The sequence below is a fragment of the Odocoileus virginianus genome, chromosome 12 (assembly GCF_023699985.2).
Source record: "Odocoileus virginianus isolate 20LAN1187 ecotype Illinois chromosome 12, Ovbor_1.2, whole genome shotgun sequence".
NCBI classification, from domain to species: domain Eukaryota; kingdom Metazoa; phylum Chordata; class Mammalia; order Artiodactyla; family Cervidae; genus Odocoileus; species Odocoileus virginianus.
The window spans coordinates 62,025,165-62,051,973 of NC_069685.1; the positions used below are offsets into that span (position 1 = coordinate 62,025,165).

Genomic DNA, 26,809 nt, shown 5'->3' on the forward strand with positions numbered 1-26,809 from the left:
ACACAGGGCGTTTAAGGGCGGTGCCGCACGAGTGCTTTCTCTGCCACACCGTGCCTGCCCCAGCCCACATCAGTTCTGTCCACTTACTTGAGCAAATAACGTACAGAGTGACTCCTGTCTGCTCAGGGTCACAAAGAAAAAAAGGTCTGCATATGTCATCTCTTCAATTCCTCAACCTTCCACGGTAGTTTCTGTAATATTTCCACGGGGTCCACACTCCTAAGCACCCGCTTAGGCCCCTCACACCATACAGCACTGTTTCTATATTGCCTTCAAAAGATTTGGTGGGGAAAAAAATCCTGAGTTAAAACTTTAAATAGGTTGGTACCATAGAAACAATCTGTAAGCGGCATTTCAAAGATGATATATTTAAAGTCTAGCACAAGTACTTTTTCTGGGACACTGACATTCTACAGTGGCACATGGCTGAGTCTTAATTTGAGTTCTGTCACAAAAATATATATCATGTCCTGAGCTTGGCAGAACCGAAGACCCAGATGAGCTGAGACTAGCAAATATGGTTTCCTTTGAAGTGTTTCTTACAGATGGTTTCTCCCCTAGTTATCTTTCAAGAATCTGTGAGCACCGTCCTTAGATAGCTGAGAGGAGGTTCTGCAGGCCTGGGGTGCTCCTGTAGAGCAAGCATCCTCAAAAGGTGATACGCGTGAGGTGAGGGGAAAAGACACTGCACCGGCTCCAGTTATGTCCCTCAACTGTGTGGCACCTGCTGGTGGAGGTAGGGGGTGGAGGCAGCTGTCATGTAAGAAGTCCGGCTATTCTGAGACCGCCATGCCCCAAGGAAGCCCAGGCTGGCACGTGGAGAGGGTATCTTAATAGTGACGCCTGCAGATGATCCAAACACCTGAGCCCAGGCACCAGACTCGCGAATGCAGGAGCCTAGACCATCTGACTAGGGCGACAAGCCCCAGCCACCATCGGGCTATGAGGACCACCGGGGTCGCTCTAGTTGACTCCCAGAACTGAGAGGTTGCACAAGGCATGGTTTTAAGTCCCGAAGCCGGGGGCCGGTTAGTCACACAGGGATGGATGGGTGGAACCATGAACAAGCCTGGATGCCTTCCGGGATGCTGACACTCCACAACAGAACATGGCTTAGTCTTATTTTCAGTTTTTGTCACAACACGTATCATGGCCTGAGCTTGCAGGAACGGAAGATCCAGACCAGCCTGAGATGAGCAAAAAGGAGCTGAGATCACGCCCCTCGAGGGTCACGAGCTTCCTGCGTCCACGACTCCAGCAGCAGCCCATTCCACTGTGGTCTCAAGACCAAGAAGACCAGAAGCTTCCCTCTGCGAGCTCATCACTCACCAGGCAACACACCCACGTCACCCACCAGCCCCTCCCAATAAACCCAGGAAGTTCTAACTTCCCCCTTTTACAGATGAAGAAACAGGGGCACAAGCCACATAGCTGGTACTCTGGCCTGACTCCAAAAAGCCATCCCCCACGCCACCGTGAGTCACTGCCTTCCTGAAACCTCACTACCGTCATGGGAATGAAGGCAAGGGGGTGTGGGTAAAATATGTAACCCTTAAAGATAAGAAAGTATTCTAAGCCTGGCTGATCCCTAAGCATTTGGGGGGGATTGTCGAACCAAGGACCAACTCAGCAGATTAGGAGTTCCAATGCTGCAGATGACAAAGAAAGGACAGGACCAGCTCCTGGGAGCTCACCTCCTGGCATGTCCTTTACTAAAAGGAGTGTCTTTGGATACCTAGGACCGCAACCCACAGCAGGCCGGAGAGTCTATGTTAATCCTGTGATCTATGCAGGGAGGGTCTTGGGTCATGCTGTTATCATTTGGCCTCTGGAAGGGCTGGAGACAAGAGTAACTAAGGTCAGTTGCCCCGTACCTTCGTGACTGACACTCAGTAAAAAACAGCTGGCCACCGAGGTTCGGGTGAGCCTTCCTGGCCGGCAACACTTCACACATGCCATCACATATCCTTGGAGGGAGAAGTGAGCATGTTTGTTATGACTCCACTAGGAGACGGCATCTGAGGGCTTGTGTGTAGGCTCTCCTGGACTCTGACCTCTGCGCCTTTTCCCCCTTCGCTGATTTTAGTTTTGAGTATCTATTTGGCCGTGTCAGGCCTTCATTGCAGAGTGCAGGATCTTTCATTGCAATGCCAGGCTCTAGAGCATGCAGGCTCAGTAGCTGCTCTGAGATATGTGGGATCTTGAGTTCCAAGGGATCCAACCTGCCTTCCCTGCATCCCAAGGTGGATTCCTAACCTCTGGACCACCAGGGAAGTCCCTCCCTTACTGACTTTAATCCACTTCCTTTCACTGTAATAAACCGTTAACTGTGAGCCGACCAGGTTTGCTGAATTCCCTAAGTCCTTCTAGCCAACTGCGGAACCCGAGGGTGGCCCTGGGACCCCCGACACGGGAGTCCAGCTGTGCCCTTGCGTGGACCTATTCTCCAGCTTCTGCTCTTCATCAATGCACCTGACAAAACTCAGAGGGGAAAAAAAAATCTATTCACTCTGTAAAGTAAGTGTTAAAGTCGCTCAGTCATGTCCGACTCTTTGCGACCCCATGGAGGTAGCCCACCAGGCCCCTCTGTCCACGGGATTTCCCAGGCAAGAATACTCGAGTGGGTCTCCATTCCCTCTCCATGGGACCTTCACAACCCAGGGATGGAGGGTGGGTCCCCTGCATTGGCAGGCGGATTCCTGACCATCAGAGCAACCAGGGAAGTTCTCTGTAAGTAGGGCACAGACAGATGAGTCCTTGTTCAGTTTATTCAAATAATATATATATATATATAATTTTTCTTCCTCTGTGAAACTGAGTAGAACCAAGGAAGGATAAAAGAAAGCCTCATATATTAAAATTCTTAAATAGATTCTTTGACTTCAAAAGTAAGGGTCGACAGGAGAGGCGCAGGCGGCAGGCCCTGACCCAGACACATGCCGCCACAGCAGTCCTGTGAATCGAGGAGGACGGCAAGTCCATTTCTTAAAAAACAAAAGAAGTTCTCGAGGGGAAGAATATAAAATAACCTAAGTTCCAAAAGCAGGACTACTTTCACACTCTTGGCTCCCTACCCCACACTGTCCTAAGACAGAGCATCTCAAGGTTAAGTTTCCAATGACTCAGCCTTTGCAAACACATATGCAAAGGCGTTCCTCGTGAGCAGTCCTGTTTTGGCGGTGAATAGCAAGCAATATGCTTGGATTAGAGGTCCGATTTCCACTCGAATGCAGTTTCTCCTCCTCTGGCAAACAAAGCCATGTGCCGAGATCTGAAAGGGGAAAAACAAAAAAATGGGCGTTAGGCCCCAGAGTCATGATTCCAAAATAGCTCTTGTATATTTATACGTGTGACGGCTGGACGGATGGTCTGCGTGTACTCACATAAGCCTGTGGGATTTTCCAATAGCATCCCAGATGGCCGGAGAGAATCTACATTTAAAAATGCCTCCTGGGTTCTTATGCACAGCTCAGCCTGCTGCCTCTCGACCTCGAAGATACACTTTCCTGACTTAATGAAGAGCAAATGGCAGCAATGAAAAATGCCAGTGAATTTCTGGAGGCGAGGGAGGAGGCATGTATTTAAGGGCAACTCCCTCCTGGGAATTAGCTAAAGCACCCTGTCTCTGGTACATCGTCTGAACAGTAAAGCGGGGAACGGATCTGGCTTTTATCAAAGGTTCAGGATTCTACTAAGGAACCTGCAGAAAGAGAGCGACGGAAATCGAGTTAGGGAGAAACACGGAAAAGGCTGCTTTCAACTCAAGGCTTCTTAGGAATGAAGCGCAAGTCCTGGATTTAGCACAGCTCAAAATGGGAACCCTGGTAATGGTGGTGAGTTAAGTGTCTCTCCAGCCTTGGGGGCTGGTGCAAAGGGGACTTCAAGAAAAACAAAAAAATATGCTGATTATTTAAAAAGAAGGCAAGGACTAAAAATAGGCTTGAGGCTAGAAGCTCTGTTATAGTTTAAAAGCAGCAGCAGAATAAATACCCAGGCAACTTGGTCCTGGCCTCCGAGACCCCCAGGTCTCCTTGAGCCTGATCAGAGAAGCTGAGCCGTGTAAGGAAGCGAGTTCAGTGGCTGGAGCCTTAGCGCCAGGGCCTAGCATTCCCACCCGGGGCCAGCTCACGTCAACTCACACCCACCCTTGGAAGCGGAACGGGGCGAATCCCCATTCTCCAGATAGGGAAAACAGAGGCCAGCAGGAGTCCAACCTGGAGTGAGTTCTGAGATAGTTAGATATTTAGATAAATATCTTCCCAAGATTAAAACCTGTTTTCCTGCCCCTCCGGGCAAAACACGGATGGATAAAAATGCACTTAAAATCATCTGTTAAAAACAAACTCTGAAAAAAAAAAAAACCACAAACTCTGGGGGAGATGACTTTTGGTGGCTGCGTGACCTTGAGCAAGTCAAAGCCCTTCTCTGGGCTTCGGTTTTTCTCCTCCTTAAAATCAGGAACGTGCCTCCCAGGGATGCTGAGGGTAAGAAGAGTAATGGCCAGGACCACTTGGGCCAGTGCAATGGGGGCTATTGTTAGACCAGAGCCGCCGGTGCCTGTTATTAGAACCTTAGTTGCTTTGGGCCAACCTGATGCTGTTTATAGAAGCCAGGCCTGTCCAAATCGTCTAGAGTTCCCCCCATCACACTGGTACTCTGTACCCCGCTGCCCAACGACAGAGCAACTTGTTTCTTTTTGGTTCACCATTGATGCCTACCCCCACCCAGATCCAGAGCTAGGAGACCAAGCCTTGATTCTATAAAAAGCTCCCCAAGCCATCACCATGGAAACCTAGAGGGCTGGGTCAGTCCACCTTGGTAGCCTCTCCACAACCCAGGGAGGCTCAGGAAGGAACAAGCTTTTCAGAAAAGTGGCTCCTGGTCTCAGAAGTGGTGGGAGGCCCCAGGGAAGTCCAGAGGCCTACCTGGAAATCACGAGCTTCCTAGGTGGGAGGAGGTGCTGTTCGGGTTCACCTGGAGGAAGACAACACACAGGAAGGTCACGGCCAGCTGGGGGTGCCAGGGGCTCACAACACACTCCCTCACTGAGCTACTGTCAACAGGACTGGCTGTTCGGCCGCTCAGTCGTGTCCAACTCTGTGACCCCATGGGCCGAAGCATGCCAGGCTCCCCTGTCCTTCACCATCTCCAGGAGGTGGCTCAAACTCATGTCCATTTAGCTGGTGATGCCAACCAACCATCTCGTTTTCTGTCGTCCCCTTCTCCTCCTGCCTTCAGTCTCCCCCAGCATCATAGAACATGACATGACAGACCCCCTCCTATTCCCCTGCGCCTCACATTCTAGTCTGTAAGGAATTATTAAGGCCAGGCAACACAGTGGGCTGATATGAGTGACGGGTGCTGAGGCACCTTCAAAGTGATTCACAGAGGCCCCTGCAGAGGGATGACGTTTAAGGTGTAGTGTAATGAAAGATCTGGGCTTCCCAGGCAGGGCTAGTGGTAAAGAACATGCAAGCAGGCATGAGACACGGGTTCCATCCCTGGGTGGGGAAGACGCCTGGAGGAGGGCACCGCAACCCACTGCAGTATTCTTGCCTGGAGAATCCCACGGACAGAGGAGCCTGGTGGGCAAGGAGCAGGACATGACTAAAGCGACTTAGCATGTGTGTACATAATAACAAACTTACATCTGATCTTTACCCTGGTCCAGGCAGCAAGCCCTAGAACCCTTGCAATCTCCCTAGTGATAAAAAGCATCTTTTGTCTGCAAATGAGACGCCTGGGTGGCTGGGGCCCCTGATCTTCAGGATGGGGGCTTGGTCACCCATGATTAAGGGGCTGGAAATTTCAGTGCCCACCACCCCTACCCAAACCTCTGGAGAGCAATGAATAACAGTCAACGATTTAATCAACCATGCCTACTTAATGCATGCATGTTCAGTTGTGTCCGACTCTTTGCAACCTCATAGACTGTAGCCCTCCAAGCTCCTTTGTCCATGGAATTTTTCAGGCAAGAATACTGGAGTGGGTTGCCATTTCCTCCGCCAGGGGAATCTTTCCGACCCAGGGATCGAACCCGCATCTCCCATGTTTCCTGCACTGGCAGGTAGATTTCTTATCCCTGCCCCACCTGGGGAGCCCACGTGCCTACTGCTTAATTAAACCTCCAGAAACATCCCTAAAGGATGAGGCTCAGAGAGCTTCAGGGCTGGTGGACAAGTGACAGAAAGGTGGGTCATCTGGGCATCTGAAGAGGGGGCACTCCTGTGAGGCGAGGGCCCTTAACCTGGGGGGTTAGAGGCTATGTCTGGAAATCAGTGTCAGAATTGAACCGTGGTGTGCAACAGCTAGCTGGCATCTGGACAGTCAGGTTGTTGGTGTTGGAAATCACCCGGTGAGCAAAGATCTAGATGATGAAACGAGGCCAGCCATGCACAGGCGTGGGCAGCAGAGCATTTCTGGCAGAGGGAACAGCGAAGCCCTCGGAAGGAGAGAGTGTGTGGACTGCAGGAACTGTGGACTCATTTTCTGCAGGAGCTGCAATTCTGATGTGTGAGCTCCTTTGGTTTGCTGGCTTCCTATTTTCCCATTTTTTCTGTTGCACAAGGACATTCTGGATGGCTACATAGTATCCTAGTGTTCGGTATAATGCACACACCACACTGTTGCCTAAGATTGTTTCCAAGCGTTACAGTATCCTGCATGAGGTCATGTGTGTATGGGTGCAGGGACCCTGGAGGAGAAGAGGGCAGGAAGTAGGAATCTGATATAACTCGTGGGGTAGCTCTCCTGAGGGCGGGACTGCTCATGATGACAAAGCATATGCCATCCCTTCATTTTTGGTCCTAATAGAGCAAAAATGGTCCCACACAGTGCAAGAGGGTGTAAACTGGTCCAGCCCTTTTGTAAGACAATTTCAGCCTTGTGGTTCAAGAGTCTTAAAAGGACCCTTCCAGGGTCCTTAACCCTGGCAGTCCAGTGGCTAAGACTTCTCCCTCCAATGGTGCAGGTTTCATCACTGGTTGAGGAGCTAAGACCCAATGCCTTGCAGCCAAAAAAACCCTAACCATAAAAGAGAAGCAACATTGTAACAAAATTCAATCAAGACTCTAAAGACGGTCCACCCATTCCACTCCCTAAAAATGTATTCGAAGGCAATGAGTCCATAGAGCCCTGCACCACTCACCCTACAGGAGAGGCGAAACCAGGAGGACAGGTGCATGACACCATTCAAAATACTGCAAGAATTACAAACCATCTCAGGGCAACAGTTACGCAATTGGTGGCAGAGAATGCATTCCAGAGGTAACGATGGAGTCACCCAAAACGGCCACAGTGAAAACCCCAGGATGGAAAAACACTAAGACAGCAAAACAAAGCAGCTCATCCCATGCAACTGCAAGGAATACAAAAACGAATATCCAGGTGGGCCAAAAAAAACGACTATATGTAAAAACAGAAAGAGTTCAGATTGTGGTTAATTCCCCTCCGCTCACTTCTGTGTGTTGTTCTTGTTACATCTTCTTTGGGTTAAAACAAATAACAAATTAGTACTGACTAATTCTGGCAACATTTCTTTTCACAGTGGCATGAGATAGCTTTCTGGTTCCCATGCAGGGAGCATTGGACTCAACGCCAGAGGGTCAACATGTGCGGGGTCCCGGGCAGTGAGAATGTGTGAGTTTGATAAGTGAAGTAGAAATTGGTACAGGGTGTTTCACCTTTTATTGGCCAACACACACATACACACACACTAACTAAAACTACTGATTTTGGCATCAGGCAATTCATTAAAGAAAGGAGCACTTTCGGGATTTGCCTGGCATTCTCAGGGTTAACACTCTGCCTCTCACTGCAGAGAGTTCAGGTTAGATCCCTGGTCTGGGCACTAAGATCTCACACGTGTTGGCACAACCAAGAATCAATTAATTAAAAAAAAAAATTTTTTTTTTAAAGGAACACCTGAGCACCAAAAGGAGACTGGCTTAACGTCAGTCCCAGGAGTGGTTTTTTTCTGACAAGGTCCAGGGACAGACTCCCACGGACACATGCAGGATGCAGGGAAGGCCAGGTGTGGGGGACGCGTGTGGGGACACAGGACGTGTCACGTCCACATCTGCACACACACCTGCATCATGGGACTCTCGTTTTGGGGCAGACTGATGAAATTTTTGCTCTGGGTTGTGGCTGTGTTTGGGAAAGGCCACTTAAAAATTTAGCCGAATTTAAGACTGGAGGCATTAAGTTTGACAGAAAGTCCGCACCAAATCCCTTTAGCTGCGTTCAGGCCAGGGGGCAAGGGGAAGGACGGGGCTCGGGGAGAAGGGCTGCTGAGATGTGGCCGGGGTGGGTCAGACACTCAAGGGCCCCTGAGCAGTTCCCCACCTCCACCCAGCCTTCTGGGGGGAACACCGCGGGCCGTCCTAGAGCAGTGGAGTGTCTGAGCACACAGCGCAAACAGGTGGGACTGCAGAATCCCCCTGGGCTTTCTGACCTGAAAATAGCCTTTCAGATTGGCTGGTGTTTTATAGTCCCCTTTCAAGACCTAGGAAAGAGAAAAAAAAATCACTACTGTTAGAAATGATCAAAAAATAAAATTGAGCCCATCACTTCCACACCCACCCACCTACCCACCCACCCTCCCAACTAACCATTTTTCCATCCTTCCAGCCTCCCACCCATCCATCTATTCATCCATCCACCCACGCTCTCATGCATATACCTATCCATCCACCTGCCCTCCACCCCCATCCACACCCCCATCCACCTACCCACCCATCCAACCATCTATCCACCAAATGTACCCATCCACTTATTCACCTGCTCATCTATGCACCACTCCAACAAACATTTATTAATAGGCTCCTCCTAAACGTTTATTAGCAATGCTCCGGACATTACTCTAAGCTCTGGGGTTGGCGGTGGGGCTGTGCAGGGGTTTTACACCATTAACAAGGCAAATTAAAATCCCCATTCTCCTGCAGCTTCCATTCTAGACGAGGGAGGGCCAGAGAATCCACAAGTAACAACAGAACACAAGGAAAGGACAGATCAAACCATGGGAAGCACAACATGGACGGTAGGAGGTGTGACTGGGAGTGCCCAGGGGGCTTCTCCTGAGGGAGTGGTCCAACAGGGCCTCTTGGGACAGAGGGCCTCGGAGCTGAGCCCCACGTTCCAAGGAAACCCTCCCAGGCTAAGCTCTGAAGGAGAAGCTTTCAGATGGAGGGCACAGCAGGGCAGAGGCCCTGCAGTGGGAACCAGAAAGTTCCAGGCCTTCCCACTGTTTTCCGGAAATACAAGGCACTGGAGAGACCAGCGCTATAAAATAGAACAGAATGTGAACAGCCCTGTAATTTTAAATATTTCAGTAGCCACAGTAGTTAAATGAAAAAAAAAAAAGTGAAATTAATTCCAGTGGGTTTTTTTGGGGGGAGGGGCGGTGGTGGCAGGGGCCAGGGTTTGTGGGATCGAAATCCCCTGACCAGGAATTGAAGTCACACCCTCAGCAGGGACAGTGTAAATTCCTAACCTCTGGACTGCCAGGGAATTCCCTCTAGTGGTGTTTCTGTTTTTTTTTTAACTTAACCGGATACATAAAAAAATTAATACTTCAACATGTAATTGATGAGGTTCAGGTTAGGTCTCCCCCAAATGCACCACTCTGGCATATTGACTGTTTTCAATTAAAATTATTTAAGAAACAGTCATGCTGGAGAAGACTCTTCAGAGTCCCTAGGACTGCAAGGAGATGAAACCAGTCAACCCTAAAGGAAATCAACCCTGAATATTCATTGGAAGGACTGATGCTGAAGCTCCAATACTTTGGCCGCCTGGTGCGAAGAGCTGACTCATTGGAAAATAATCCGACGCCGGGAAAGACTGAAGGCAGGAGGATGAGATGGTTGGATGGCATCACTGATTCAACAGACATGAGTTTGAGCAAGCTCTAGGAGACAGTGAAGGACAGGGAAGCCTGGCGTGCTGCGGTCCATGGGGTTGCAAAGAGCCAGACACGACTAAGTGACTAAATGGCAACAACAGTGCCAGAAGGACACTCTGACCCTCCTCTGAGCCCCTGGGAGCAGAAAATAAATCTGTCAAGTGAAAGATGCCCTCCTATTCCCAGGAGGTACAGAGACATCTTTATCACCAGACAAAGAGAATCTGGGGCCCAGAAGGCTGTGTGAACAAACCTTGTTTCTTCTTCGCTAACTTACTCCTCCAAGCCCAAGTGTCTCTGCCTTGTCAGTTCTCCACAAATGTATTGTTTCTTTGCCTACAAGGGCTGAAGGACGCCTGCTATGGCCCCTTCCTGTGAATCTCCTATTTTTATGAGCCCTTGTATGTATGATATTAAATTTGTTTTCTCTCCTATTAATCTGTCTTATGTCAATTTCATTATCAGGTCAGTCAAAGAGCCTAGAAGAGAAAAAGGGAAAAGTTTTCCTCCCCTACATAGTCAATATAAAAATGATTAGTGAGAAATTCTACATGCTTTGGTTGGGGGGGGTGGTATGAGTCCATCTAGTCAAGGCTATGGTTTTCCCAGTGGTCATGTATGGCTGTGAGAGTTGGACTATAAAGAAAGCTGAGCGCCGAAGAATTGGTGGTTTTGAACTGTGGTGTTGGAGAAGACTCTTGAGAGTCCCTTGGACTGCAAGGAGATCCAACCAGTCCATACTAAACGAGATCAGTCCTGGGTGTTCATTGGAAGGACTGATGCTAAAGCTGAAACTCCAGTACTTTGGCCATCTGATGCAAAGAACCAACTCACTGGAAAAGACCCTGATGCTGGGAAAGATTGAAGGTGGGAGGAAAAGGGGGGTGACAGAGGATGAGATGGTTGGACGGCATCACCAACTTGATGGACGTGAGTTTGAGCAAGGTTTGGGAGCTGGTGATGGACAGGGAGGCCTGGTGTACTACAGTCCATGGGGTTGCAAAGAGTTGGACACGACTGAGCAACTGAACTGAACTGATAAGGACCTCAAATCCAGTGTGAGTTTCACACTTACATAGCACCCTTTCCATATGGACTCATCACATTTCAGTGGCCACACAAGCCTAGTGGCTGTAATGGACAGCACAGATATAGATGGTCTCATTAGCACTGGGGTCCTTTCAGAACTGAGTGTACTGCCAGGACCCAGGACAGGAACATTTTGTGCCTTCAGTATCCACACACACACAGCTTTCAACGATGGGATTTATCTTCACAGCCACAGTAAAACCACTGTAAAGACTAAATGAGGTGTCTGGCACTGGTCACGACTCATGAAACCCCAAGGAGTAATGGGCTTCCCTGGTGGCTCAGCTGGTAAAGAATCTGCCTGCAATGCAGGAGACCCGGGTTCAATCCCTGGGTTGGGAAGATGCCCTGGAGAAGGGCATGGCAACCCACTCCAGTATTCTTGCCTGGAGAATTCCATGGACAGAGGAGCCTGGTGGGCTACAGGCCATAGGGTTGCCAAGAGTTGGAAACGACTGAGCTACGAACACATTCAACATGTTCAGGGAATAAACCTCTTTGTGTTTTTGTTTTTTGCCATCTTGATTATATTTTAAAAGTACACAAGGTCACAAAACTAGAGCAAGGTTTTGGCTTTTTAACTTTTTTTAACCTAATTCTATTCTTACATAAAAATCTGCACCATTGGATATGTAAGCCAGAAACTTGAAATAAAAAAAAAAAATTTGAAACTGACCCATTCAACTCTCTACTTGCATATGTGAAGGGTCAAAATATTTCTTCTTAGAAGCACAAGTGTATCTGTTACAAAAATTGACATTACAAATGAGGTGAAGTGAATCAGTGAATTGTGGTTTTCGTAACACTTGTGTCATTAACTAAGTTTGTAGAAAACAAGAGTTCTTCTTTGGGGAGTCAACCTCTTTGGAAGAGATCTAGAGAACCTTCTCTATTTGAAACACACAAACAGCAGAGCTCCAAAGAGCTGATCTTAACCATCATTGCTCATCAACATCTTTTTATACAACACCCAAGGTCAGGTTTGACTCTGGGAGCTTCTGACCTCCAGTCTGGGACCTGCCAGGGGGCTCTGCCTTCTAAAGAGACTCCAGAGAAGCTGCTGCTGCGCCCCTGGCTAAGAATGCAAAAAAAGAGGGGCCAGCTTTCTCTGAGGCCCTCGTCCCATCCCAGCCACCTCTCCCTCCAGAGAAGCACTTAGGGGCTGGATCTCAAGGTCGCCACCAGCCACTGTGGCTTTTTAATCCCTTAATGCCTCTGCATTGTGAAATATACATAAATACAGGAAAGTATCTAAGACACCTAAGTGCAGTGCAAAGGATAATAACTATGGTTAAATAGTAAATGTTAAAATGAGTAATAAATATGAAACCAAAAATAATAACAGTGGTAATCAGCCGTATCCAGGTTGCCAACACCCACTCTGTCCATGCAGTCTGGGTGGCTACCTTGGATCTCTGAGTATTTCCAAAAGTTTACAGAATCAGCCGATGTCAGGGGAAGAAGTAAGGAGATCAATAGATGGGCTTACACTTCAAGGACAAGGGCAGAGCTGCCAACTCGCAGTGAGAGGAAATTCTCTCTCTTCCCTGGTTGGGAAACCAAGATCCTGCATGCCACAGAGCACAACCAGAAATGAATAAATAAATAGAAATGAAACCTTACGGGTGCAATAAAGGGACCCATCCTTGATTTATTCACACCCCGCCTCAACAAAGACTTGAAGGGCTTTACAAACAGATGAACTGCCAGCCAGGGAAGCAGAGGGGAAAGCACAAGGCTGAGCAGAGAAACAGGATGAAATCAGCACACAGATGGACCCGCCAGGAGATGCTACAGAGTGAGAGGCAGAAAACCCACTGGTTTTGAGCTTCCTGGTGGCCCAAGCGAAAATGGGAATGCAAGCAGCCTTTCGAAGACAGACACAAGCCAGCTGCCTAGGAATCGAGGGACTGAGTGTCTCCTCAGGCAGCGGGAGCCCCCACCCCCGGCCGCATCCCCGTGCGCAGTGCACTCACCCGGTGTGTGTTGTTGATGACGATGGGGTCGGGGTTGCCGTAGTTGGGCGGGTTTGCATAGGGGTCATAGCCGAGCCGGGCCAGCATAGGGGCAATCTGGGCCATGTCCCTCAACACATCCCCAGGGATGTGGCCAGTCCACTTGGAGAGGGCTTCCAGGTTCACGGGCTTGATGACCTGGTCTGTGGACCGTTCAATCCTGGGGAGAGAGGGCAGGCTGGATGGGGTGTGGGCAGACCCAGGTGGCGCTGGGGCAGCAGGGAAGGTGGCGGCGGGGGGGGGGGGGGGGGAACCTGGTACTTGGGACCCACTCGGCTCCCCTCCACTGTAAGAAGGTGGGCGAGTCATCTGGCCTCAGCACACCTGCTCTGTACACTGGGTTTAAGGGCACAGAGGGGAAAGCTGGCAGAAAAGTGTTAGGCAGTGCACACCATTTCAGTGGTGCTCAGATTCTGCTTCCTTGACCTCTTATGACTTTTTAAGAATGATTTTTTATTTACATGACTAAGATGGACTAAGATTTTGTTCTTGAGGAGTAATTATAAAACTCTAACAGTAAGGCCAAGAGTCCCTGTGCTCACCACTCCCGGTGCATCCACCGCCTGCAGGGACCCGACCATAGCATTCTGGAGGGCACCTCTTCCTTCAGTCTGTTTTCTGTGCTTTTAAAAGTAGAGTGGCCAGGGGGCCAGACTGCCTGGGGGCGGGTGCCAGCTGTGTGGCCTTGGCAGAGTGACTGAACCCCTCTGGGCCTCGGTGTCCTCACTTGTCAAATGGGAATCATTAATAGTACCTACCTTGCTGGGCTGTTCTGAGAAGTAAGTAGGTGAATAATGAAAGAGTATCGGGTACATTTTAAGGTCTCAGTGTTAGCATGCACTCTCTCTCTCTCCCACACGTATATACATAGAAAATCTATGGTTTTGCTTGCAGGTTTAAAAGCAGAACTTGTATGCTATATATAGAGGTGCTTTGTAGGCTTTTCTTTTTTTCCACTCACTCAATACCTCCTTCTTTTTCCATTCCCCGAAAGGTGGACCTGTAGGTTGTTTTCAGTTTGCTGTTAGGATGAAAATGCCATCATCTTACAGTGCTTTCTCTGTCTCCTAGATAACAGGGTTATCACCTCATCCGATCATGATGGTCTTACTGATTATAGCTCAGGGGCTTCACAAGATGGACGGTGGGGAAGGATCGAGGACCTACTTCTAGATGCTTCCATCCCAACCAAGAGATAACTTGGGAACGAAGAACAGTACAAAAAGATGGAGCAAAAGGAACTGGGATGGGGGGGGAGGGGCGCTGGGGAGGGAAGCACTGTGGGCTGACTGGGGGCGGGGGTGTGGAGCTGGAGGCTGCAGACCCAGATTGAAGTCTCAACTCTAGCCAGGCTGTCAAAGATCTCAAACACCATATAAACATCTCTGCCGCAAGAAGTCTCGCCCCATGACGATCACCCACAAGGCTGTTTTGCCATAAAAGATAAAATCACATGCTGATAGTTACACGACAAGAGAAAATGACAACGTATTAGTTTCTGCAGGTCCTTCCTTGGGTGAGCTAATCTAAGCCAGATTCCGTTATAATTTTCACCGTGTTCAAGACACATCAGCAATCAAGTAGCCATCCCTTTTGGGGGGATAGAAGGAGCTTGATTCTTCTTTTGCCTCTCTCTCTTTTTTTCTAATTGAAGTATAGTTGATTTACAACGTCGTGTTAGTTTCTGGCGTACAGCAAAGTGATTCACTTATATGTGTATGTTATATAATATTCTTTTTCATATTCTTTTACTATGGTTTATTACAGGATATTGAATATAGTTCCCTGTGCTATACAGTAGGTCCCTGTTGCTTATTTTATATATAGTAGCCTGTTTCTGCTAATCCCAAACTCTTAATTTATCCCTCCCGTTTCCCCTTTGGTAATCAGGCTTATTTTCTATGACTGTGAGTCTGTTTCTGTTTCCCAGGTTCATCTGTGTCAAAGTTTAGATTCCACATACATGTGATATCCTACGATATTTGTCTTTCTCTGTCTGACTTACTTCACTTACTGTGATCATATCTAGGTCTAACTAGGTTGCTGCAAATGGCATCATTTCATTTTTTTATGGCTGAGTAGTATTCCACTGTATACAAGTGCCACATCTTTTTCATCCATACATCTATTGACGGACACTTAAGTTGCCTCCACGTCTTGGCTACTGTGAACGTGGCCCCCAGTGTCCAATACTATGATAAATCTGGTAAAGATGGCAGGAGGAAGCAAACCACTGTATCTAAACTAGCTAAAGACCTATCGTTAACGCTCTCAAAGGCTGCTGTGAATCAGCAGCTGCCGCTTTCCTATGAGCCACGGCTGCTCGGTACCTTTTGGTTTTGACAGGTGGGAGGGATGACTGCTCAAGAGGATTTGCAGAAACTGATATGTTATCATTTCCTAGTATAATGAAACCAAAACTGTCAATCAACCAGTTATTTCATCTTTTACAGCAAAATACTTGCTGCAGAGATGTTTATGGCAAAGAAACCCAAGCTGACCAAACATGCGTCTGGCCTCTGCCACAACCCTCGTGTCTCCAGGACTTTAAGGGACAATCACATAGACGCATCCCAGAACAGGGATGGGAGCCACGCTTAACATGAGTCAGTAAGCGAAGTGTCCCAGAATGGGAGATGTTAAACAGAATCTGGTGATTTTGTGGTGGAATATTATACAGCCATTCAAAGCGATGCTGCTGCGGAGTGCTGGGGGCTCATGGCCAAGCGCCCCAGACACAAGGTGAAAAAAGCCTACAGAGGAACCTGCCGAGCAGGACTCTGGTTTTACTCCCTGACCAAGGACCAGCAGGCCACAGATCAAAATCTGGGGTGGAGGGGTGGGGGGATGGATTATGGGTGGTTTTTCCTTTCCTGTTTTATGTATGTTCCCAACTTCCTGCCTTCAGGATGTGTTCCTTTGGTCATCTGATGTGTGTCAGGATGATGTACAAAATCCCAGCTCCAGCACCAGCTGGCCAGGGTATCCAGTCCGTGGGCACTTCGCTGCCAGGAAGAGAGCTGCTGAGCTCTGCTCAGGGCTCCAGAGCTCCTGGGGACAGGGCTTGGGAGGGCCCAGAAGTTAGAGAAACAGGAGGCGTCGTCCCAGGAAGAACGGCTCTTCCACTGGGCTTTTAGGGATGCTTGCACCTGAGCAGGATGGAGGCATGGGAGTGGCACACTCTGGCCCTGCCCTGTCCCAGGGTCTCAGGAGACAGAAGAGGGTCCCAGTCACAGAGAGCTTGAGAGAACAGGCCCTGGAGTCCAACAGGTGTGACTCTGAACCCTGGCACCACCTCTTGCTAGGCCAGTAACTTTCCTGAGATTCCGCTTCTTGATCTATAAAATGCAGTTAAGAGCAGTTCCTATGTCTGAGTTTGCTGTGAAGATGAGGGCAATAATGATGGTTGGGGGCTTAACTCAGTGCTGGCCACACAGCAGGCACTCAACAAGAGAGCAAAGGCGAGGCCAGTGGGGATGCCACAAAAGCGAGATCAACACTAAAATGAAGATAATGGGGATAACAGCACCCAGGAGGCACCACCCCATCTGACGTTCACACGTCACAGGTGGACGGATTCTGTCTGCCCCCACCACCGACGAGGAAGCGGAAGCACAGAGGTTGAATCCCCTGCTCAAGGTCACACAGCTAAAAAGGCTTGAACCCAGACGGCCCGGTCCCAGAATCTGTCCTCTCAACCTTTACCGACAATAGCTGACTATGCAAAGCCCATGGACATGGGGAGGAGGGACTGCCCCCTTTTGGAGGAGGGATAATAAAACTGAGGTTTCAGAGAGGACCAGCAACTTGCTCAATGCAACAGAGCTACCGGGAGGGAGATGGGGTTCAAAGCTCTGCTCTTAACCACTGGTCGTCTCACATCTCTGTTACAACAGAGAAGGCTCAGAGAGGCATAGCGACCAGCCCCAGGCCTCACAGCAGAAGGCAGGGGCTCCACTCACTTGGACAGAGAGACGCCGCCCGGCTTGCCGATGAGGTCCTCATGGTGGAGGACAGCGTCACTCCAGGCGATGCCCAGGAAGTCGAGGATGACCTTGAGGGAGCGCCGGGGGTGCAGCACCAGCTGCTCGTAGTACACGGGCAGGCACTTGTCCTTGCCCACCTCCATGCACTGCGCGTACATCACCTCGATGGCCTTGTTCCACTTGGTGAGGCAGTCGCGGTAGCTGCTGAGGTCGAAGCCAGCGATGGTGACCTTGCGGGTGATCATGGAGTGCACGGAGGCCCGGCCGTCGCGCACCATGAGCAGGAACTTGGAGTTGGGGAAGAGGCGCGCCAGGTAGACGGAAGACTTGAGCGTGAAGGGGTCCTTGTTGCAGAGGACGCGGGCCGGCTCCCCGTGCTTGGCGATCACCTCCAGGATGAAGGCCTGCATGGCGGCGTCCAGCACCTCGTCCGTCACGCCCGCCTCGTCCAGCCGCAGCTTCTCCCGGCCCGACTTGGACCAGGCCTGGCGCATGGCCAGCACGCGCGGGATGATACGGGTCTCCTCGCCGCAGCGCACCTCGGGGTGCGCGTCCAGCATGGCCCGCATCAGCGTGGTGCCGCTCCGGGGCACGCCCCCGACGAAGATGAGCGGCATGGCCTTGCCGTAGCGGTACTCCACGTGGTCCGCGCCCACCATCACCAGGTCCTCCTGCTCGGGCCGCATGGTCCGCCGGGGGCCCCGCGGGCCCCCCAGCACCGCCCGGCACTCCAGCACCCGCTGCCCCAGGTGGACAGCCAGCACCAGGGCCAGGGCCAGGCCGGCTGCCAGCAGCGCCCTCCGCACGGACAGGCGCATGCTGGGCCCGGGGCGGGGGGCGCGCTTCAGGGGCAGGCGGGCGGGAGCCGCGCGGCGCTCACATCTGCGGAGACAGAGGGACACGGGGGGCTGGGGGCGGTCAGGGAGGCCGGCGGAGTGCCGGCGCTTCGCCATCCAGACCCCGACAACAGCCCGCGCGAGGATGCCGACACCCACAGCAGGACAGTTTGATGAGCCCGGCGCTGCGCGGGGCAGGCCCTCTTAACTCCCGAGATCCAACAACCCTCAGGGGAGTCTCTATTATTACCCCCACCCAAGCCCTGGGTTCAAATCCCTCCTCCCCACTTCCTAGCTGGGGGACCCTGCCCAGTCCCGGTAACCATTCAAGGGCCTCAGTTTCCCCATCTGATAAACGGCAAGTGAGTGACAGTCGCTGGGTCCTACCGGACTCTTTGCGACCCCACCTACTATAGCCTGGCAGGTTCCTCTGTCCATGGGATTCTCCGGGCAAGAACAAATGGAAAGAGGAATCATTCTTTTACAAATGGACTTTCTTGAAAGACATTTACGTGAAATTCTTCAAAATGTGAAAATAATATAAGCACTAGCATATCACATTTCAGGAGCACAGTCATTTGATAAGGAAGATTCCGGGTTTTGCCTGTTTTTACTCACAGCTGTCTTCTCAGCCCCCAGCACAGTGCCTGGCTCCTAGTGGGTGCCCAGTAAATATTTATGGAACGTGCCTGGGTGGAATGAGCGGGGCCGGGGTAGAGTGAGTGCTAGGAAGTGATATCAGTAGAGACAGGAGGAAGCCAAGGTATGGAGGGGTCATTTACAGTCACCCGGCTGGGAAGCGGCCAAGCTGCGGTCCATGATCGGGACCCAGGGCAGGGGTTAGGAGCCGGGTCTGTGTCTGCCCTGAGCAACCGTGTCTGCCTGTGCAGGAGATGCTTTTCAGAAGCTGCAAAATATCCTGGGGCCTGGGCTTCTTCCAGAATCGCTGTCCATTCATTCAGCCTTCCCTCAGTCAATGCTTAGGAAACAATGAAAGGTGCCAGGCTAGAGGCTGGAGACAGGACAGTGGACGAGAAGGGAGGGCCTCTGGCCTCAAAGGGCCTATGTCCTAGCTGTGGATGAAGATGATTCACAAGCTCCGGCCAGACTATGATACCGGCTTGCAAGGAAGTGAGCTGGACACCATGAGAGGGATCAAGAAGGGGCAGGAGGAGGGAGATCAAGGAGGACTTCTTGGAGGAGGTGACATTCAAGCCGAGACCCAGATGAGCAGCTGGCTATGTGAAGATGTGGGAGTGGGGGGGGGGGGGGGGGAACTACAGGCAGAGGGAACAGAGAGAGCAAAACTCCAGGATGGGGGAGGATTTAGGGTGCTCAAGAACCTATGAGAGGAGGCTGCTGGGGCCGGAGGGGAGGGAGGGAGGAGATGGGGAAGGAGCTGGACTTGCTCTCAGGGCAACCCCTGCGGAGAGGGCCTGCAGGGATGAGAACGGAGACAGGGAGGTCAGTCAGGAGGGCCCTGTCCGCATTCCGGTGAGACTCAGGGACGTGTAGACTGTGGGGCTGATGTGGGAACAGGGGTAGGGAATGATATGGGACCTGAACCTAGCTCCTTACCCCTGGCAAATGTCACTATGAAAGTTGATCAGACCCAATGCCAATTCTTTAGGTTAGGCACTGGTCTTGAAAAGAAGGGGTCCACCCAGCCCAGTCCCTCCCCCTTCTCCAGTCACTCAAATGTCACATCTACCCTCCTCCCCCGTTCACTCTCAAGGTCCTTTGATTATGCAACCTCAGCACAGAAGGTGCAGACTCAGATGCTGGAGAGGCAGTCCTCCTCCAGCCAGCCCAGCTCTTCTCTGCGTCACCCCCACTGGGTTTCGGAGCCTGTTTCCTCTCACCTCTTTCTAGAATCCAAGTGAAGCTGGACGCCTCTGGGCATTTGAGGAGTCAGACAGTCCTGGGTTCACATCCCAGCTCTGCCACTTTCTTTGTGGCTGTGTGAGCTTGGGCAACAGACTCCACCTCTCTGAGCCTCATCTGTAAAATGGGTCTAAGAACGTCCACCTCGAAGGGCTGAACACTAAACAGCCTCTAAGAACTTAAGAATGTGCCCAGCACGTAGGGAGCATTTGAAAGAGTATTAGCCATGATCACTGGTTATTCATTCGTTCCAACATTTCATGAGTTCCTACTGTGTGCAGGAGTCGGGCTACGGAGCTAAGAGACACAGACTCAGCTCTTCAAGTCTACTTGGACTATGGACCCACATCAGGTAGGGGGTGATGGGTTCTACCTGTGTAGGTGTGGGAGGGCTGCCTGTAGGAGGCAGCCTTCCTGCCAAGTTAAGAGCAATGGACAGGTGGTGTTTTGAATAGCTGGGTGGAGAAGAGAGAGAAGGGAACAGCTAGGGCAAAGCCACAGGCAGGAGAGAATCTGGTATGATGGGAGGTGGGGTGGGGTTTGGGGCGGGTGTTCAGCCAAAACCACTGAAGGCCCGGTGTGCAGCTGGACCAATCCTCCCACAAGGGCTTGGATTACCTGGGGCCCCTCAGGCCGGAGCAGGTGGAAAACAAACATCAAAGCTGAAAAAAACACACCATCTCAGGCCTGGGGTCGAAACTGCTGAGAGGCCCTGGCATTTCCTGGCCATGTGGCTTTGGGAGAGTCACTTCCCCCATCTAAGCCACAGTTTCCTCAGCTGCAAAGAGGGGTGGGTCTGCTGACCTCAAAGGCTGCCGTGAGGGTTCTAGAAGCAACTGACAAGGTGAAGATGAGTCTCATCTGGGGGTCGCTGGCTTCACTGAGCACTGGAAAATAGCTGGGGACCCTCTTCCAAGAAACATGAGCCTGCCGGAAATTGTTGGCAGTTCATGGGTACACTGGATTCAGGGTTGGGGTAGGGAAATCTAATGCCAGGGCTACTTTCTGGGCAGATGCAGGCTGGACAGGACACAAAGTCACTCAGAAATCCCTCTGAGGTGCCCTCAGCTTCATTAAGTACTCAGTGAAATTCTCTCTGTAGCCCTGAGACTAGAAATCTGCCAGAGATGATTATTTCAGTGTCAATGGCCCTGGTGGAGTGTCAATCACACTTTAGCTAGAATTAGTGCAACCACTTTTTCTTCCCGACACTTGGTGGGGAGGGACAGACTGAAGCTTTGGGGGACAGAAGAGGGGACGATTTAGGAAAGTGGTTTCCAGAAAAGACAGACACAGTGTGCCTGCCACTGTGAGTGTGTGTTTGTGTGTGTGCACGCATGCATATGTGTGCATGTGTGTCCTCTTGAGCTTACGTGTGGAGTTGGAAGTGATCTGGATACTAAATACCAGGGGGGAAAGCCTATATGAAGGGACAGACAGAATTTTTAAATTGTTATCAACTCCCAAGTTTTGCTTAATGCTGAGCATTCATCCAGCTATAGCACTTTAAAACAAAGCCCTGAGTTGTGTATTTTTTACACTTACTGAGCACATCCTCAGCTAAAGTTTATTCCATACCTCACCTAGAGGGATCCCCTCTGCCACCTCTGGGCTGAGCATGCCTCCTGCTCGGCAAGCAGCTCAGAAAGGGGAGGCCACTTGCCTGAGATGGGTCAGGGTCAGATCAGGCGCTGAGGCCGAGCTGTTCACGGTCCTCAGAGAGGACCCAGCAAGGGGCTCGTCTCTGGGCTCATCTCTACCACCGGAAGAAAACAGCTCAAAGCGGGCAGGTTAGACATGAGTAGGAGACAGCAAAGACCAGCAGGGCAGCTTGAGAAGCAAAGGCAGGGCGACTTGGCAGAGAGAAAGCTGCTGGGAACCTAAGAGCAGGAGGTAGCTTCCTAACCACCCAGAACCACGGACCCCATACACTCCAGGAGGGGCCAGCGGGCCCAGTCCAGGGACCCAGGCCTGCCCTCCACCCCCCACCACGCAGCCAAACTCCATCGAGGGCAGTGAAGTTGGTGGCTAAGAGCCTCAGACTTGGAGTCCTGCAGCCCCGGGTTCAAATCCAGCCCCTGCCACTTGGAGCTGGACAGCCGGATGAGGGACCTCAGCCCTCTGAGCTTCGGCTTTCTCCTCCAGCAACACGGGCTGATAAGAACCTTTTCTCGGGGAGTTATTATGAGATGTGGGGAGCTTTTGTGTGAAGGGCTGAGAAAGCATGCCAAGAATGCTGGCGTTGGACACGGGGTGCGGGGGGTGGGTGTTTAGATTCTGGCCGCGCCTTGAATTGGCTCAGTGATGCCGGTAAGTCCCGGCCCGCCCAGCAGTAAAATTTCCCCAAGCGATGAGGCCTGCCCTCTCCCCTCAGCTTGGTCAGGCACCGGGTTTCTGACAGACAGTGACCTGGTGGAGTCCGATCAGCTGCCCGATCATGGAGGCTGGGCCGTGGGGGTGCCGAGGGTTTTCTCAGGGGAAGCCGGGACTCTGGGGTCCCTTGGGGGAGCACTCACCTTCCCTGGACACACTCATCCCTGGGCTCTGCTGCTCGTGGCTGCTCACCAGGACGGTCCACCAGCTGAGCCCTATGGGAGCAGAGGAGATGCTGCGTTAGGCGTGTGTGCTGCGGGGAGGGGCTGGGCCCCCCAGAGGAGCGGAGGAAGGGTGCTGGGCTTCATCCTACAGTGATCTGGGGCAGCGGGGAAGTACCCTGGCAAATAAGCAGCAGAGCAGGGACAGGCCCCCTTAGGCCAAGATGTTGAAGGTGTCTAAATTCACCGATTCAGCTAGGGAATGAACTGGCCCACTTCTCAGGCAGCAAGGTGTGGGCTGAGAATCTGAGCAGCAGGTGGTCTCTGCCTATCAGGCCCTCCCTTCTTCTGGCCCAGGGGCCTTGGACTTCAGGAAAAGTAAATATCACAAGACGCAACCACTGCCACCACCATAGCTACCTCTAATCACCATCTGGGGCTGCTGGGTACGGTCGAACAGGCTGTGCACTGCCCAAATCCAAAGGGCACTGCGTGCCCAGTCTATGATACGGCGCCCCCTGGAGTTGAACAACGCTTTGCTCTCACCACCTAACATGGACTGAATGCCTACTACGGGAGTGTGTGTGTTCAGTTGCTCAACTGTGCCCGCTCTCTGCGATCCTGTGATCCTATGTGTGTACCTTGTGCCATTTAATCCCCCAACGAGGAAAGGATGATGCTCCCAAATTTGTAAAGTGAGAAAATGACAGCCAGAGGAAGAGCAACTGACTCGGGGAAACAGGGTCACCATCCAGGTCTCTGAGACTCTGACGCCCAGCTCTTAACTGCATTACAGGAATGGAGCCATGAACTCAGTGGGCTCTGGGGTGAAGCCTGGCTGACATGGAAACAAGGGAAGCCTGTTTTACACCTCACTGCTGTATCATTTGGGGGGCGGGGTGGCAGATTGTTAGTCCAATTCTCACCTCCTCCCATTTTACAGATGGGAAAACTGACGCTCGGGAGCAGCTATTACTTCATAGACTCACTTCTCTCCGCTTAGTCCCACCCCAGGAGGCGGGGGCCGAGGGAAGAGGGTTGGTAGTGGTTAAGGACGCAGCTCTGGAGTTGGATGACTCTCTGACTAGGTAGACTGTTGTTTTCTGAGCCTCAGTTTTCCTTTTCTGTAAAATGGGCTGTTAGGAGGTTCAAACAGGGTAATAGCAAATACTCAAAAACCTCAGCAATTATTAAAACACTGGGAGTAGGCTGTTACTCTGTTCTAGGGGCCCTATCTCTCTTCCTATTCCCTTACACTTTGCTTCTACTTTTTTTTTTTCTTATCCCTGAAACACCAACCTGATTAGTGTATCTAAACCCAGGAGGACGGTTCCCAGCCCCTGCCCCTCCTCCCAGCTACTGAACACACAGGCCTGGCGTTCCCGAGGCACGGACAGCCAGTGGGGAGAGGCCTGGCTCTTGGAACGACAGCAACAACAAAAACACCATGAGGGACCAGGGCCCTTGAAGCTCTTCTGGAGACCAGATGGCTCCGGCCCAGCTGCCCTCAGGCAGCCCTTGAAACGCCAAGAGAGCTTGAGAGACCTGCCGGGGGGGCAGCTCCCACGGCCCCCTTCAGGGTAGGGGGACGGGCCGGCAGGGCCTGAAGAGCTGCGACTCCAACATGACGCTCTAGCCACAGGCCAGGATTCACGTTCTAGTTAAAATTAAAGAAAATGTAAAGTTCCGCTCCCTATGGACACTGATCACGCTCCCAGAGCCCAGAGGCCCCCTGGGGTACCGTGCTGGCCACAGCGCTTTAGGGTGGGGTCGGCACGTGTGACCCCTGAGCCAGATCTACCCATCAGCCTGTTTCGTGAGGCTTGTGAGCAAGGAGTGATTTTGACTTTTTTTTTAAGGGAAAGAGGAAGAAGAGGATGAGTTGGGAGGGGAGAGGAGAAGCATCAGCAACAAGAAAAACTGTTCTGCAAAACCTGGAATTATTACTATCTGGTCATTTTAAAAAAAGGGCTTCCCAGGTGGCACAAGTGGTAAGGAAGCCGCCTGCCAAGGCAGAAGACCTAAGAGACGTGCGTTCGATTCCTGGGTTGGGAAGAGCCCCTGGAGGAGGGCAAGGCAACCCACTCCAGTGTTCTTGCCTGGAGAATCCCATGGACAGCGAGCCTGGGGGGCTACAGTCCATGGAGCTGCAAAGAGCTGGACACGACTGAAGTGACTTGCACGCACGCACGCATGCATTTATAGAAACAGCTTGCAGGTCCCTGAGCTAGACTATTCCTATCATTCACCCAAAGTCAGCCCCCTACCCATAAATGAATTCCATCCCCAGTATGCAATCAAAAGTCCAGCAAAGTTAGCCTAGGTATCCCAACTCGAAATCAGCTATACCACCGCTGCTTTTCCGCTTGCTTCCAGATATCCTGGGCTTGAAATGAAGATGCTGCACCCCTGCACTCCGGACAGCACTGAACAGTGAAGTAAACATAAGCACAACCGCTCGCAAAGGATGCACACGCGCGCCAACGTGCGCCAGACACTAACTTAAGCGGCTGGACACGCGAACACGGTTCACATGCTGAAAGCGTGCCGCGTGGAAGCTCGGCTGCAGCAGACTTGCCATTGGAATGCAGACTCAGGAGACACAGTGAGGCTTCCTCGGCGGCTCAGAGGTGAAGAATCCGCCCGCCAGGGCAGGAGACAGAGGTTCTGATCCGGGAAGATCCCACATGCTGCGGAGCAACTAAGTCCGTGGGCCACAACTACCGAGCCTGCACTCTAGCGCCCACGTGCCGCAACCACGAAGCCGTGCGTCGAGAGCCTGTGCTCCTCAACAAAAAAGCCACTGTGATGAGAAGCCTGCGCCCCGCGAGGAAGCGTGGCCCCCGCTCACCGCAACTAAAGAAAAGGCCTCGCAGCAGCCAAGACCCAGCACAGCCAAAGATAAATAAATAAAATTACATATATATATATAAAGAAGACACATGAGAGGGGTGGGGAGGAGTCAGTGAGCCCTCCTTTTCTTGTAGGAAGAACATCAGAATTTATTGAGCACCACTGTATACCTAACACCAGACCAAGGGCTTTCCACGCCTCTACCTCAGTTTAGCCTCACAAGAGCTCAGTGGCAGGGTGGAGCGGGGAGGGGGTTCTCCAATTTACGATGCCAAAGGCCCAGGGGGGCACAGGGTAAGTACGACCACAGCAAAAAGCAAATCCGCCAAATCAATTGAACCAATGAGCAAACACCAACTCCGGGGAAGAACACAGGGGTGGTAGGCGATCATGTTTTTCCCCGAACACACACTTCCATGGTCTTGTTCTATAGTCTTGATCTACAGAATAATAAAACAACCAGTATTTTTTTGAATCCTAAGCCAGCCACGGTAGGGGGTCAGATTGAAGGGGCTCCAATCCTGGCTCCACTAGTTACTGGTGGTGTGACCTTGGCAAGTCACTTAACGTCTCTGAGCCTCAGTTTCCTCATCTGTAAAATGGGGACGACAACAAGACCTCCTAGGAGGCTCACGTGAGGCACCCGGGCCCTTGAAAAGTGTCCAGTGTAAACGTGGAAGTAGCCTCATAGGAGTCCTGGGAGGTATAAATAAGTTAGAAAATGTCAGAACAGAAGCTGGCACATAGTCTGGCACATAGAAAGTGTGCTTTACTAAGAGGGAAAGCCAGTTTCTAAATCTGGCTTTGTCTTCATGATGGGCTCACAAGACGGGGCAGCAGTGAGGATGACTTCACATCACTCTCTTTCCACTGACCCATGGGCTGCCCTGAGTGGCCACCGGAAGCAAGGGAGGGGGCAGTGATGGACCATCTTCAAGACGCCCTCAGACCTGGACTCAGTCATTCCACAAATGTTTCCTGAGCACCTACTATGCTTGGAGGTAGATGTTGCAACACATCAGGGGCGGCACCCCAGGGCCCCTGCCCTCACGGAGCCAGGAAACCAGCAAGCCAAATAACTACATCTGTGATTGTGGTAAACGGTCAGAAGGTAATAACAGTGGTTGGGAGAGGGAGACGTGCCCTAAGGTGCCAGACTCAGCAGGACTTCACCAAAGCTCAGCAGATCAAGAGGTTCCCAAACTGGGGGAGCGGGGAGGGCTGGAGCGCCGGACGCCAGCTCGGGGGGCAGGTCATGGCACTTGTAAGAGGAGACTTGGAGGGGTCCCTGGTACCCCCGTGCTGGAGCTCAGCCATCAGCCTTGCAAGCCCTCTCTGTGGGAACCAGCTCCCAAGCATTCCATCACCATGGAGACCACCTACCCCTCTGGGGCCCACTGACCTCGCCACCCCAAGCCTCCAAGGAGATTCGGAGAGATTCAGGAAGATTGGGGTTCCCCCTTCAGGATCCCTGGGGATAAGAGACCTCTGACCTGCTCTGAATGGAAGCCAGTCAAGAAGAGCCTGCCAGAATCCAGTGGGGTGAGAGCAAGAGGCAAAAAGGATAATTCTGAGGCTTTAAGGGGCGAGGCTTGAGCCTAAGAAACACGAGGGGTGATTCAAGAGAGAAAAAGGCAGGCAGGTGAGCAGCCTTAGAAATACCAGCTCATACTTCTCAAGCCCTTACTGTACGCCGGGTATCGAGCTG

The 26,809-nt window shown here is 51.5% G+C and overlaps 1 protein-coding gene and 1 long non-coding RNA gene across 3 annotated transcripts in view; one reads left to right on the plus strand and one right to left on the minus strand.

The window, feature by feature from the left end:
• The first annotated feature begins 257 nt into the window (after positions 1-257).
• Positions 258-9,333, plus strand: LOC110126778 (uncharacterized). Its single transcript, XR_002310537.2, has 3 exons — positions 258-1,475; positions 7,547-7,638; positions 8,946-9,333. It is a non-coding gene; the product is annotated as an uncharacterized lncRNA (long non-coding RNA).
• The window catches only part of TPST2 (tyrosylprotein sulfotransferase 2), a 52,905-nt gene continuing 28,846 nt past the window's right edge, over positions 2,751-26,809 (minus strand). The window contains exons 2-8 of one of the 2 annotated variants that reach the window (XM_070475498.1): positions 22,231-22,302; positions 16,971-17,876; positions 12,970-13,168; positions 8,456-8,506; positions 4,926-4,974; positions 3,384-3,700; positions 2,751-3,271 (exon numbers count right to left, since the gene is read on the minus strand). In XM_070475498.1, coding sequence (XP_070331599.1) covers positions 4,933-4,974; positions 8,456-8,506; positions 12,970-13,168; positions 16,971-17,876; positions 22,231-22,302 — 1,270 coding nt within the window. In that variant the 3' untranslated portion in view covers positions 2,751-3,271; positions 3,384-3,700; positions 4,926-4,932. The remainder of the gene's footprint in view (positions 3,272-3,383; positions 3,701-4,925; positions 4,975-8,455; positions 8,507-12,969; positions 13,169-16,970; positions 17,877-22,230; positions 22,303-26,809) is intronic. The other variant, XM_070475499.1, reaches the window with a different exon arrangement.